General features: G+C 39.3%; 1 protein-coding gene across 1 annotated transcript in view; it reads right to left on the bottom strand.

Moving 5' to 3' along the window:
• LOC147678115 (hydroperoxide isomerase ALOXE3-like) overlaps positions 1-15,038 on the bottom strand; it is a 250,228-nt gene that overhangs the window by 130,536 nt on the left and 104,654 nt on the right. The window contains exon 3 of the mRNA XM_086945977.1: positions 6,316-6,400. Coding sequence (XP_086802103.1) covers positions 6,316-6,400 — 85 coding nt within the window. The remainder of the gene's footprint in view (positions 1-6,315; positions 6,401-15,038) is intronic.

Here is a 15,038-nt window from a genome sequence, read left to right as displayed (position 1 = left end):
GTGTGCATTTGTCGCATTCACAACATATAGTGGGTGTGACCCCATACATACATGACGTAACGCGCGGATTGGTAGTGCGTACCCGTTGCATACCAAAGTAGCAGCTGGCACAACCTCATACGTATATGTTGTTACGCGGGACGCGGTGCCACAAACCCATTGGATATGAAATGCGCATCATTTAAATGTGGTGGATAGGATTCGCATGTTCATCGAGCTTGGTAGACTACCGGTATGGGACTGTAGTTTTCTCAAAAACCAAAAAAAGATATACATATTTTGTGGGGAAGATATAAAAGATTACATCATTTGTAAAGTTTAATATAAGGATGATAAAGATGCAAAATATAAAAAAAAATTGAAAAAATATAGTTTTTATAAATTTTAAAATATGAGATTAACATTTAAAAAACCTTCGAAATTCACTTAAAAAACCATAGGTTTTACAGATGTTATAGTTAAAAATTAGTTAGCAGTTAAAAAACCTTAGAAATTCATTGAAAAAACCATAGGTTTCAGTGACGTTATAGTTAGTTGGACATTTGACTCATATAAAACCAGAGAAATTTGCCTGTTATAGTTAGTTGAGCTAACTATAACTTGCGCGCCTGCGATGCACTGCTGATGACTTCACATATTACATCACTCATTACATGGTCAGTGACTTCACTCATGCCATCACTGATGACATCTCAAATGACATCACTGATGACATCATCCATGTGATAATCTGACACACCTCTTCACACTGTAATAGAACCTTTGATACACACACTCTAAAATGCAGACTACCTTTCTGAAAAGCATAGACACACCAATACCAGATACTAGATATCCATCCACTGATTCCTATCTATATATTTTGAGCCAGATATACACTGGTATGGTCACTCATACATTGTGTCACTCATCATTACATCAATATAATTTCCACTCATACTCCTATATATACATTTACAGGTGAACAACCGTTACAACGAAACTTTTACAATGCAGTGCCTTTACAACGCAGTATTTACAACGAAAACCATTACAACGCATTGCGCTGGGGGGCGCTCTAGGATAGGGAATACGTTTAATTTACTATCCAACACTTTCCCTAGTGTCCACGGGGACTGGAGTTGGAATAGTAAATTAAACTATTCACTATCCAGCACCCCAAAGCGCTATGCGTTGTAAAGGTTTGCGATGTAAAAACCGCATTGTAAAGGCATGCGTGGTAAAAGTATGCGTTGTAACGTCACACATCCACATTTACACAGTGCTACTGATCCATAGAGTTACTCACACATCTATTCAGTCATACCAAAAATCAATCATACACCCATGTACTCACCTATGCAGATATATGCACAACACCTGCCTTATTTATACACACATAACTTTCCTTATTTATATAGATATACTTACTTACTTACTCTCTTATACAATCACTAATACAAGTACACATTTGTGTATGTAGACACTCTAGCAATCACTGTCTCTCACATAGTCAATTATACATCCCAACACACACATATACTGTGTAAAAACATATATTGTTACTCACATATATACAACTGAGACATCAATTCACTAATCAACACACCTGCACACACAGTCAGATATCTATATAGCACTTCTTAGATGCACTTTTGAATCTTTAGAACCAGTGAATCAGCCATTCAGACATGTATGTACAGAGACAGACACCACCCACACACCCACATAGACACTCAGACCCCCATACAGATACTCATACAATCAATGAAAAACACATATACACACTGATGTAGCTACTCACCAACCCATGCACCTGCTTACACACCAAGTGAGAGAATAAGAGAGACATTCACACAGTCTAGTCACTAATCCATGCATTCAGTAACATACATTCAATCAGTGACTTATAGAGTTAGTCATGCATCTATTAAATAATGTATTCAGGCACTTTTACATCGACTTATTCTTGAATAGACCTTGGCATAGATATACATGAAAAATATTTAAACTTTACAGAAACACACATTCACTGGATTATGTCATCAGTGATGTCATCAGTGATGTCATTTGAGATGTCATCAGTGATGTAATGAGTGTAGTCACTGACCATGTCCTGAGTGATCTAATATGAAAGCCCATCCCATGAAGAAGTGCGGCAAGCACGAAACGCGTCGGAAAGGACTTCATTTGCTGGCAACAGTTCCCTTTTGTTGTGCTGTGTTTTCACCCCATGAATAAATAAGGCGGATTTTCTACATCTCTGTGGGCTCCTTCATCTGCAGGCAACTGCTCTTTGGATTGTATGCGGCACCGCCTGAGCCGCGTTGTGAGCCCTGCTGCACGCTGTGCAGCCCTGCTTACACGATTAGGTTCGAGTCGGCGCTGGGGGAGATGTGCCGATGGGGGAAGTTATGAACACGGACTTCAGGAGCCCTGTTTCCGCAACCCACTTGGTGTTTAAAAAGTAAGGAAGACAGACTGGGCAACGCATTGAAGCATCACTGTGGCACCACAAGAACCAGAAAGCCACGCGGCGGTGACGCCCTGTGGGCGGGACTTTTCACTAACTGGTGCCTTACAAATTGCCTAAGCGTCACTCTGAATGAAAGCCCATCCCATGAAGAAGTGCGGCAAGCACGAAACGCGTCGGAAAGGACTTCATTTGCTGGCAACAGTTCCCTTTTGTTGTGCTGTGTTTTCACCCCATGAATAAATAAGGCGGATTTTCTACATCTCTGTGGGCTCCTTCATCTGCAGGCAACTGCTCTTTGGATATATATATATATATATATATATATATATATATACACATACATATATATATATATATATATATATATATACGCATACATATATATATATATATATATATTAACGACGCCCGAGTGCTCGCTAAGGAACGCCGTTTCAAAAGGATATTGTAAGCCGGTGGCTCCGCCGGAACGAGCCACCCCAGCTGAAGGATAGGGGTTGTCAGAAGGAACAATTTGTTGGAAAAAAATATATATATATTTATATATATATATATATATATATATATATATATATATATATGTATATATATATATATATACATATATATATATATATCCAAACGGGTCCTCAGCAAGGCACTCGGAGCAACGTTCAGCCACGCTACCTTAAAGAAAACAGCAGGACCAGGTATTCCGTGAGTTGTAATTTTATTCAGCAACAAACGGCAGCATAATATATTAACGATGCCCGAGTGCTCGCTAAGGAACGCCGTTTCAAAAGGATATTGTAAGCCGGTGGCTCCGCCGGAACGAGCCACCCCAGCTGAAGGAGAGGGGTTGTCAGAAGGAACAATTTGTTGGAAAAAAAAAAAAATATATATATATATATATATATATATATATATATATACGCAATTATGTTGAAAGTAATCTTGCACTGCACTCCATTTGGTATGTCTGTTAACATTACAGTACATTTTGGGAATTGTAGGACATTGAACCAATCATGCCACATGACACCCTGAGTGTATTTAAATGCAGTGTCTTCACAAGGCAAATGTTATTCACCTGTGAACAAGGCTCGCTTTGGAGCCAAAACGCATCAGGAAATCCTGTGTGTTGTCACTGAGCACTTTGAAATAAAACGGCAAATTATGCCAGACACTGGGCATCAGAAATTTCTTTGTGTTCTTGCAGCTGCAAATTAACAGGGTTCTCCGTCCCTGTTTCCGAGACTGACCTGAAGAGTTGGTGGCTTCTAAGTCGGAGGTTTTTGTGTGATATATATACGTTAATATATATATATATATGCACATTCCAACATGGCGCCCGCGGATTGTGAACGGGTAGTCCTACCTCACTTTCCTCTTGAAATCACGCATTGCGTTTAAAAATGGTTCCTGTGCAACTTTCTTGTTGTCACCAGCCGGTTTACCTTGTCTTTCCCTGCTGGCGATGGTGCTCCTCCCCACGGCCAGGCTGCCGTGAGTTAAATGTTTTCATCAAAGTGCCAGAAGCATTGGGAAGGCACACGACAGCACTCTGCCACAGGCTATATTATGCAGCTTGCCTTCCTGTCATCTTTTGAGTAATTGCTGCCAAAGCGTTTCAAGGTATTCAGACCTCTTCTTCCTGGGCTGTAACAAAGGCCATTTAAACATCGCATTTTGATTATTTCCGGTTTCTTTTATTCAGATATCAGCCCCCAGTGGGCGTGCGCTGAGTACAGTTGTTAGTGCATGATGGGACACAGAGTCTAAATGCGAGTACAATTGTTTCTTTGAGTAAGTTCAAATGTGCAATTGTCATTTTTAAATCATATTATTTCCTTAGTAGGTAGTTGAGCAGTTAGGCAGGCTTAGTTTGCATTTCGAGCGCTGTGCTGATTCCGCCCTGAATGGTGCAGAACTCCAGCCTCAACCAGCCGGTTTACCTTGTCTTTCCCTGCTGGCGATGGTGCTCCTCCCCACGGCCAGGCTGCCGTGAGTTAAATGTTTTCATCAAAGTGCCAGAAGCATTGGGAAGGCACACGACAGCACTCTGCCACATATATATGTACGGCACCTTGAAAAAATATTTTTCTTTATTCATGAACACCCTAGCACCATTTAAAGCAGGAAGGCTACGCATTTCGGCAAACGCCTTCAACCGGGGCAACTGGCTATGTCACACTTTGTGTCTTATACAGTCCTTTTCTTACTTACACTTTACTTCCTCAAGAAGTGTTCCCCTCAAGGAGTCTAGCATGACCACTGTCTGTCAAAAAATGTATATATATATATATATACACACATGCAAACATACATATACACACACCGAAGTCATTATCCCCCATGGCACCAACCAGGATTCAATTCAGTTTCTCTCTGCTTATGCACACCTGCAGTGATTGAATTAAGCTACTGACGTTTCATAATGTAAGAGAGTGCCTTTCCCACCAATTACTTTAACTTGCATTTGACTCCCAAGCATCTCTAACTATACAAATAAACTGTAGGAAAACCGTATTTAAAACAATCTGTTTCAGAATTATTTAACATCATCAGCGCAATTCTCCCTGGGCCAACACCCACTTTGCCCAAGTCTTAAAACATCTCTGGAGGGTTGCAGGTTGCAGGCGGAGGTGCTTGTGCAGGTCCTTTGGTGGTGACTCTGCTGGTAATTGGCTGAGGCAGCGTATTGAGCAAGCTGAAGAGTACTGGATGTTTTAGTTTAATTCTATCTGCAGCACTCTTCCCACCCATTAAAGGGGTTGTAGAAGATTTAACATTCATAACTAATGTTTGTTAGTGTGGTGATGCATACATCAGCACCAAAACTCATTAATGTAACACCAGATGCGTGTTGCTTGGTAGGTATATTAAGCCACTGATATTGCATCAGTACTGACAGAGCTTTCCTTTAAACCATTCTATTAGACAGGCCGCAACAGGGGCCAGGGTCAGAATGGGTCACAAAACAAATCAGGACACCAAATAAAAAGTTGCCCTGTTTTGCGAATCAGAAAATAGAGTGTATAGATGTTTTGTAAGGTATGGAAAACTGCATTCATTTGTCTTTTCTGCATGCAATTTTTAATTAGAGATAAACAACGAAAACCGGCCCACCAGACCATAATAACAGACCCACAAACAGTCCCCCAAAAAATCACACATCACTCACACTGACTTCTCAGACCAGCCTTTTGGGCACTGCCATATTTCCCTAAAGGACATTCTGACCCTGACAGGGGTCTTTGCCTTTTGCGTGCCTCACCCTTATATGTAAGCATGTATGTATATATCTATGTAGGGGTTCTTAATATAGCACAAAGCTCCCTGGGTAGACAGCTTAACACTGAGGCAAGTGCAAAGGGTACATTTTGGAAAATGCTCACAAAGACGAAAAGGGGAATTGGGTACCTAAGGTGTGGTAATGTGTGGTGCCATCCCCACCATCACCGTAGTATTTAAGTTGTACATTTGCAGTGCCCTTTTAATGTTCCTACTAGGGATAGCTTTCCTGAAACTCTATTCACATTGATCAGTAGGCACAGTAACAATGTTAGGGTAGGCGACTGTCAGGAAAGTTAAGGTAAGATCATCCACAGAGGAGATCCTTCAATACCAGAGATCGTCATTGTTCACTTAAGAAAGAACCCCCCCCCCACCGAAAACAAACCTTCCCTTAAATGCTACTTCATATTTAGCTGTTGGCTAAACTATACATTACTTAGGTTAGTTTGTCTGTATAAATTCTCATCATTAAAGTGCTGAAAGTATAATGATGTCCTATAAAATAAAGTTAGGCAGAATTTTGTATCTCAGTTGCTAAAGATTTAGCGCTATATAAGTTCACATAACAGAGAATAATAACTCACTTGTAGGCCTCTCGTTTTTCTTTCAGCTCATTCTCTCTCTGCTTTAGGAGAAGGGGTTTGTGAACTGCTGCAGAGGCCAGGGAAGCTGCTCAAAAAGGGAAAAAGAAGACTGATGTTCAGAGGAAGAAATGAAAAATATCACAGGAAAACAATAAAGGCACTTAAGATAGAATGTGATTGTAATGTTGGAGATGTAATCAGGAAGCAGACGAAGTGGTAGGTTAAGAGTATTTATTCCAAATTAAGTTATAGGAATAAGTTGAAGAAGAAGAAGGGAAGTATTGAAACCCCACCAGGAGCAGTATGTTACATGCTCAGCCCAGTTATCAACTGACTCCTAGAGTCCAGTTCCTAGCATTCCATGACATCATAACAATGATAACATTCTATAAGAAAACTAGACTGGCATAGGAGAGATGCCAGACATGACACATCTTCCCCTTTATAATGGAATTGAAAATGCAAAACATAACTGCAACAAAATGAAGACAGAAGGAGAATGAAGGAAGAATAAAGAAAGAAACTCATAGGAAGGGTATAGATGGAAGAAACATGAATGGAAGAATAAAGACGGAACAACAAGAATGAGAAGAGAAGACAATAAAAGTATGTAGAATATAATGGAATGAAAAGAAAAGGTTAGAAGTATATAGAATTAAAGAACAGAAGGACATAAGAAGAGAACAATAGAACATGCGAAGAGATAATCTAAGAAAGATTTTAAACAGAAAGGAATCACGAGCAGTAAAAAGGTAGAGGTGAATAAAAGAAAGAATTGCGACAAAAGAGTACAATCAGAAGAAGAAATACGAGAAAAGGAAAACGAGAAGAATGAAAATAAGAAAGAGAACACAAGACACATCTCCTCCCTAAAGGAATAAAGAGGAAAATAAAAAGCGAAAGTGGAAACCAACAACAACGTTAAGGAGCACAAAATTCAACAACTGGCCATATTGGAGAAATTGTGAACCAAAAACGGATGAGTGACAGGTAGAAACACATAAAGAATACATAAAATAGAATCAAAACAAATATATATATAAATATAAGCTCCACCTGAGAAACAATCAGAAATTCCAGCGAAATAAGAAGAACGTGGAAATCAGGAGCAAGAAGAAAGAACAACATTGCCAGAATGAACAATCAAGAATTAAACCTTAAAGGCGAATAAAATCTGGCAAAAATAATCAATCACAAGCAATACATGAACAGCATTTAAACTTATGTATCACAAATGAAAACTGAAATCCCTGTAACGTACGTCTACGCACAAGAAAAATTCAGGAATAATAAAACCTTTGTGCACAAGGTAGAGAATAAAATCAATAGAGCTCTATGAGAAAACAGTACTGTAAGCATGCATAACTCAAAATATCACTTATAATTGCATCATGTAACATAAAATTCGCCAACGTAGCAACAGAATTGGTGGTATTTATCCCTAGATCAAAAAGTAATGCTGTAAATGATAGCTAATCATGAGAAGAATAAACAGCATTAAACTATAATAACAGGATAAAATCAGCGTCAAATTAAGCATGAAAATATACTTAAACTTTAAATCAAAATAAACATACTGGATGCCACTTAAAATCTAATTGCAGTAAAACTGTAAAGGCAAACGTACAGCATAAACATTAAATCAGAACTAGCGTATATTACTAAAATATACATGTTGAAGTAATAATTTGTGAAAAGAAACAAACATAAATAACGTAGTCACCATAATCAAAGTGCAAATCAGAATTAAAAAAATGAACCAGGCTGTGCGAATGAGCATGAAATTCGCAGTTGAAACTCAGCATGGAAGAAATGCACTAGAATAATTTAAATAAATAAGTGGTGTGCATGTCACCGGAAACATGCGACGATGAAGTAGTATAACTGAAGAGAAAGAAACTGAACAGTACCTGCTGAATTGCGAAGTGCAGCGATGAAAATTAAATAAAATTGATGTTATAAGGTTACCAATATCCTTACTATGAGGTTGGCAGCTAACGTGAAAATCACGAAGATCCAGTGGTGCCAGTCAAAATGGAGGCACGCAGAGTGACGTTGCGCCGGGTGGTTGAAAACAAGTATGTGCTCTTCAAAGATTGTAGAGCGTTGGTACGTCATAGGAGAGGCAGCAGGCGTCATCAGGAAGCTGGAAACCACACGAAGGTTGCAGGCGTCATCAGGATGGTAGCACAGAAGGTGAGCGCGTGCAGATCTGTGTGCCCTCGTGCAGAATTTTAAACTAAAATGAAGGCGGTTCAACTGCCAATGAAAGCCACAAAGAAGGAGGCATACCAAAATATAATAAATAACCCAACAGCCATAGTTTAAAATATTGAGAACCTTCATCATAAGCAGAAAAAAAAATATACGCGATTTGAAGTGATACGCTTTTTTTTAACTGCAATCTGCTGTTCGAAGTAAACTGCGTACTGGTAATTAGCAGAAAACAGAAGGTTTGTTTACAAATAAACATCCAGTAGATGGCAGTAATAGATTGTAAACGATCCTTGAAACTGCTCGTTTAGATCACAGGACATTTCATGAAATCTTAGAAATTGAGGCAGATGTCGGAAATCGAAGGCAGTGAAACCATTTCCTCAATTAAAAATAACGTGGTAGATGCATAGTTGAAACTGCATATAAGGAATAATGAAAACACTTGTAGCGCTGCATGAACACAAAGTCATGATTTATGGCAGGAAGGTTGAACACAACACGAAAGTAAAATGAAGGATTAACACTGCAGGCTTGTAGATCTAAAGGTGGCAGGCTTTCAGATCCGGTGCAGTCTTCACTCGAAAATCAGACATTTGAATACACATTGCAGGCTTATCAATCAGGAAAGAGCAGTTTGAAATCCACGTCTTAGAAACAATGACTGGTCATTCATGTAGGCTTAATAACCATTAAGCTTTTAAATCCGGTGAAATGAAAAATTAACAGGTGCTCAATAATACTTGCAACTTCAGCTTTCACACAGATCCAGTTCAACCACGAGCAGGAACACAGGAAGGTAGTAAAGTAGAATTTAAGTGGAGACTGGCACTTGAAGTATGTGGGCGACAGTTAGGTGGTCACTGGTGGGGCTCTAAGGGTGCCAGAATGCTTATTGATAGCTGGATAGAAGAAAATGAAGATCATACCTTGAAGTTGCTTAAATCATAGAAATCCTTGGAGTGGAAAGCAGAAGTTCACCAGAAACGTCGCCAAAATTGTAATGTTGGAGATGTAATCAGGAAGCAGACGAAGTGGTAGGTTAAGAGTATTTATTCCAAATTAAGTTATAGGAATAAGTTGAAGAAGAAGAAGGGAAGTATTGAAACCCCACCAGGAGCAGTATGTTACATGCTCAGCCCAGTTATCAACTGACTCCTAGAGTCCAGTTCCTAGCATTCCATGACATCATAACAATGATAACATTCTATAAGAAAACTAGACTGGCATAGGAGAGATGCCAGACATGACAGTGATGCCTATCAAATGTAAGAAAGAAGATCTGATTCTGGTGATGCTAACCTGCTTCAGGTAGAGAAGAGTAGGACTAACAGGTGACACATTTGAAATTGTCCAATGACCAATTGTGGTACATTTCCCTTCCATAACTGTAAGGTGTTCCTGCTTAGTTTGGTTACTAGCCTTCTGACATCTTCCTTGAAAAAAGAAACACCAAAGAAATTTGTTCCTCCTACACCCTCTGCACCTCCATTCAGCCCCCCACCTTCACTGATTCTTCCTCTCCATACAGGGACAAGAAATTGGCAGTGGTATCAATCTAAAGATCCCATCCAGCATGAGAGTCTTCCACTACATCAAACAGACCACAATATGGAGTTGACAAGAGCATGTAGAACTACCACAATATCAACTTTACTCGATACTGAGAACCCGGTTGCCAAGCTACAGATCCAGGTAGTTTCGATTATTCATGAACTCCAACAAATGTTGAGACATCAAGCTCACTCTGGATGTTCATCCCTGGCTTCCAAAGAAATTCTGGATCAAATTCAAGGTGATCTTGAGTCCATGAATCCATGTGGGGCCAAGACTCAGAATACTTGCAGAAACTGGTCCTACACTTCTCTTCAGTCACAAATCTGATTATCATCCACCCTCCTGATTTATTAATGACTATTAAAGAGCATGAAGCATGGTGTCAGATCTATGGCAGTGCAGTAACCTCGATTGTAGAGCACCATCAACCCAGTGATGAGGACGTTTGCTTTCAGGTTCCAAAGTGGAATATTTAATAACTTTCCAATACTAGATCCTATGGAGGAATTATACATTCAGCAAGACGTTCAATGTTCCCAGGTGAGATGCGAGAATAAAACACCCTTCAATCGACAAGTTTAAGGGTTTCATGAGACAGTCTGTTGTCATTGTTTCGAGGAACATAACATATTTACAACTTCAGTGGTTTTTCTCTCAAATGTTTTTGCCCTTGCATTCCCTTTTGATCAGGCACTCATTTACTACCTTTCACAGAATTGGTATGAAAAGGAGCTTCCATTTTCTTTTTTTTTTTAATGACAGGAAAAATGTATTGGTGCATTTGATTGACTAGTGAGTTCACCTCTTCTTAGCGGGAAAGTCTGGCAAAAGCAACAGCCGAAAGACAAGAATTTGTTGTATTAAAGAAGTTTGACCATGGCAGACAATCTCAATGAGTCCTTAGGTGCTGGAAGATCTTCCCTGCTACAACAATTGCGCAAAATAAAAATTCCTAACATATATTGCACATGTTTTGCACGCATCAGATGCAGCCTTTTCCTTCAGGGTAAAAAGGCTGACATAAGATTCATCAAAAATGGAAACCATGGAAAAAGTTTCCTGGGATAGGGCATGGCATGATTCTTGGTGGCCTTGACTGTAGGACATGACTTAAGCTTAGGGGTTTTCTTTCAAGTTAAATACTTTTCTAGATATTTAGGAAATTGAGACAAATAAATGCAATATGACGGTCTTGAAATACATTCTAGAACAAAACAAAAAGGATAAAACAAATCACTTATAACCAATGTCCAATAACTCCTGCCTTGGACACTGGTTGCAGCCTAACAAACCGTCTAGTATCAGTCCTGGAGTAACTGGACCCCACTATAAATGTATGGGGGAGTAGTACCAAAGATGTTAACATCTATACATTAGCCTTCATATGCAAGTGATGGCCTGCATGGGATATCATAAAAGATTGGTGTGTACAAATAAGCCATCAACCAAGGGCTAAACATTAATTTAATGCTTATTTATAAATGTATTACATTGTTAAGCATTATTGCTAAATTACCTTTTGCACACAAACTCAAAATATACCATGAGTAGTGGAAGGATTTCAGAAGAAAAAATCGATTTTTTTATAGAGCTACATACACAGTCCAGCTAGTAGGTATAACTAAAAAGTAAAAGCCTTTTTGTAATTTTGATTTAATCTTGGCATTTATTATTGTTATAGTTATGTGGAACATATTTAATGGTTTAAAGACAAAATATTGCAACATGCATTGAAAATGCATTGAAAATGTCATCAGAGTATTGCATTGCTTAACTCCAAATTCGTCCAAACCTAATGTGAAAAATAAATATTGTAATGAGTTCCCATTGGCAGTTGAATGAGGGTACAGTGTTCTGTAATCAACTGCTACTGCACTGTGGGTGATACAAGGGAGGGTGAAGCTCTACTCTGTTCACAACAGTTTGCTTCAGAAGTTGTTTGCTAATTTAAAAAACGCATGCAGTAGTGCTTCTTGATTTGCTATACAGTTGGCAGTGTAGAGGAAAAACTTAGTCAGCTTCAAGAATATCCATGTTGCATTGCTCTAACTTTCGGCTCGTCCTGAGTGTGTCGAAACATTTTCAATCTAGAGACAAATTCACTATCTTGTGTCAGTTTGTGATTAGTATTTTTATTCTCAATATGTACAGCGTAAGGCCATTCCCTCTAATTAATAATGTGCCCCATATCCACTAATGTCAAGATTTGTTTTTGCCTTAGTTCTTTACACCAGCCTTGAAAGGGTGAATTTCCTGGGTTTTTGTATTTCTGTTGTGTTTTATGCTTTAAGGCGAAAAGACTTGTAGCCACTTTATTAGATGATCCCTGAACTTTGGGCTCCGTTCTTATGCTCAAAGGTAAGTGATATCTGCCTCATTCTTGTCTGTATGAATGGTAACTTTACATGGACCATTAGTATCTGTGAATAAATGCTAAATAATTTTTTTCTGCCTGGGTTCCGTAAAACTCAAGATCTTGGATCAGAGTATGTCCCAAGACTTTACTGCCATGCAGTTAGTTTGGCCGAAGGAGGGGACCATGAAGTATTAACCATATAGTTACAATAGATTCACTCACTATATTTGTATATTATAACAAAATACATGAATTGCCTTCTAAAGGACTTCCATGGCTTGTGTAAAGTTCCTTGATTATATATATAAAAAAGATAAAAATCAAGGAAAGTTATAGTAGTCCGACAAGCGGACAAAGGTGGGAATGTGGTTCTTGCCCATTGGAGAGGGATGGGTTTCCTAGCACAATCTAAGTATCTCTTTATGAAGGTAGAGCACCCGGTCACCCCTGTCCTTTATCCAATTAAGAAAATATATCAAAACAGAGAGCCCCCACAGGCAGGCCGATAATATCAGCAATTGGGAGCCTGTTTGAACCTACCTCCAGATACCTTGATTCCTTTCTGCAAACCTTTGTCCGAGAACCCCCCCACCTTACATTCAAGACTCCTCCGACTTCCTGAATAAAATTTCAAATGTGTACTGGAAGGAAACTTACCATCTGATAACATTAGATGTAACCAGCGTATACATGCGCATAGCTCATGATGATGGTCTCCATGCATCCCGACACTACCTAAACACACATCGTATTAGCCTTTACCAACATTCAGGGATGCTTATAGAAATGTGCAGGCTATGTCAAATGAAAAAACATTTCATGTTTGGAAGGAAGACATATAGGCAGTTACCAGGAAAGGCGATGGGCATCTGCTTTGCCCCCAGCTATGCTAATTTGCATAGGGGCTGGTAGAAGGAGCAGGTGCTCAAAGTCAAACATGCCAAAGAATGGGATACCAACATCATAACCTGGACCCGGTTCTTAGATATCTATTTGTGATCTGGAACGGGTCCTGGGAAACAGCGAAGAAGTTAACACAAGACATCAATGGCAACAATCTTAACCTGAAATTCACAGAAAACATCAGCAAGACATCAATGGCATTTTTGGACTTGGAAGTATATGTTAAACAAGGGGAGATCCATACCAGAACATTTCGAAAGCCAACAGCAGGGAATACAATCCTCCATGCTGGGAGCTTTCATCTTCAGAGGCTCAAAAGGAGTATTCCTTATGCTGAACATCTGAGGATGAAACACAACTGTAGTGAGACCCAGGCACTAACGGAAGCACAGAACTCTCTGACTGCGAGATTTGTCAAGAGAGACTACAACCCTGTCATCTTAGATCAAGTCAGAATGAAAATTACCTCAATAGATAGACATAAGCTATTGAAAACTGATGCTGAGAAGGTCAAGAAGAAGAGGTCAAGCACCGGGAACCAAATAAGGATGATAAGGGGTTACAGTGTCTACCAGTCTAGGGTGAGTGACAGTCTGTGTAGGCACTGGCACCTAATACAAAGAGGCCCAATTCTAAATGACAGAGTTATTAAAAAATGTAGCCTTTTTTTATAAATTGGAGGTTGTTCTAAAAAGAACTGTTTTTTTCTTCTTTTTGTTGTTTTATATTTTTTTGTGTTTTTGGAACATTTTGTACTTTTTTTGGGTTTTATGAACTATTTTATATTTTTTTTGGTATTTTTATGGGGATAAACGAAAAAACAGGGAATTGAAAATGGCTCAACTGGAGCAGAAAAAAAAATAGGAAAAAATTTGGGTTTTTTGGGGCATTTGTGGTTGTCCCCAGCAAGGACGATGAGCTTTATGCTCAGTTCACCATAGGAGATGGTCTTACCACAATGTATACATGTTATACGGAAATCCCCAAACCGTGGATGAATGCAAGGGATCGTCTCCCTTGCCTCTGGTCCCATTGGAGTGGGTTGATTTCTTTGGGAGGCGGAGCTTGAAGATTGGGGAAGGTTACTGGCCAGTTCCCTCATCTCTGAAGCAGAATAGTTGATTGGATGCCTGCGCTGCATGTGGCGAATCATGGTGTTGTTTCCAAAAGAGTATTTCTTATTAGGGTTTCCCCTGGAAAGTTCCACGCCACAGATTAGGCAAGTCACCTTGGCCGCATTTACTTTTTTCTTTCCCTCTGGGATCGAAAAAAACTCCCATACAATGTGTGGTTTTGGCTGGTATGAGGTATTGTGTTCTTGCAGCCATCTTCTCCTCCCCTCCTCCTCCTCCTCCTCTTCCTCCTCCTCCTCCTCCTCCTCTTGTTGACCACCAATGTAATCTAGTGGAGGTCCTCTTGCTGGTTGTGGTGGTGGTGGTGGTGAAGATGCTCCAGCTGCTGCTGCTATTGAAGCCATTTCAAAGTACAAAATATTCCTGAAAGATTGCAAAACAGGTCTTCCTAAGTCAAAGGACAAAGTCAGAATAAGGAAAAAAGGTGGGGTCTTTCATCATTTGGAAAAAAAAGGCCTGAACCAATGAGAAGTGTTATTTTCAGGTCACAAGACCAGGGATTTCATCATCATGAAACCAAAACTGTTCTTCACCAATAAAAAGTGTTATTTTCTGGTCAC

The sequence above is a fragment of the Lissotriton vulgaris genome, chromosome 12 (assembly GCF_964263255.1).
Source record: "Lissotriton vulgaris chromosome 12, aLisVul1.2, whole genome shotgun sequence".
NCBI lineage: Eukaryota > Metazoa > Chordata > Amphibia > Caudata > Salamandridae > Lissotriton > Lissotriton vulgaris.
This window is presented reverse-complemented; position numbering and strand designations above follow the sequence as displayed.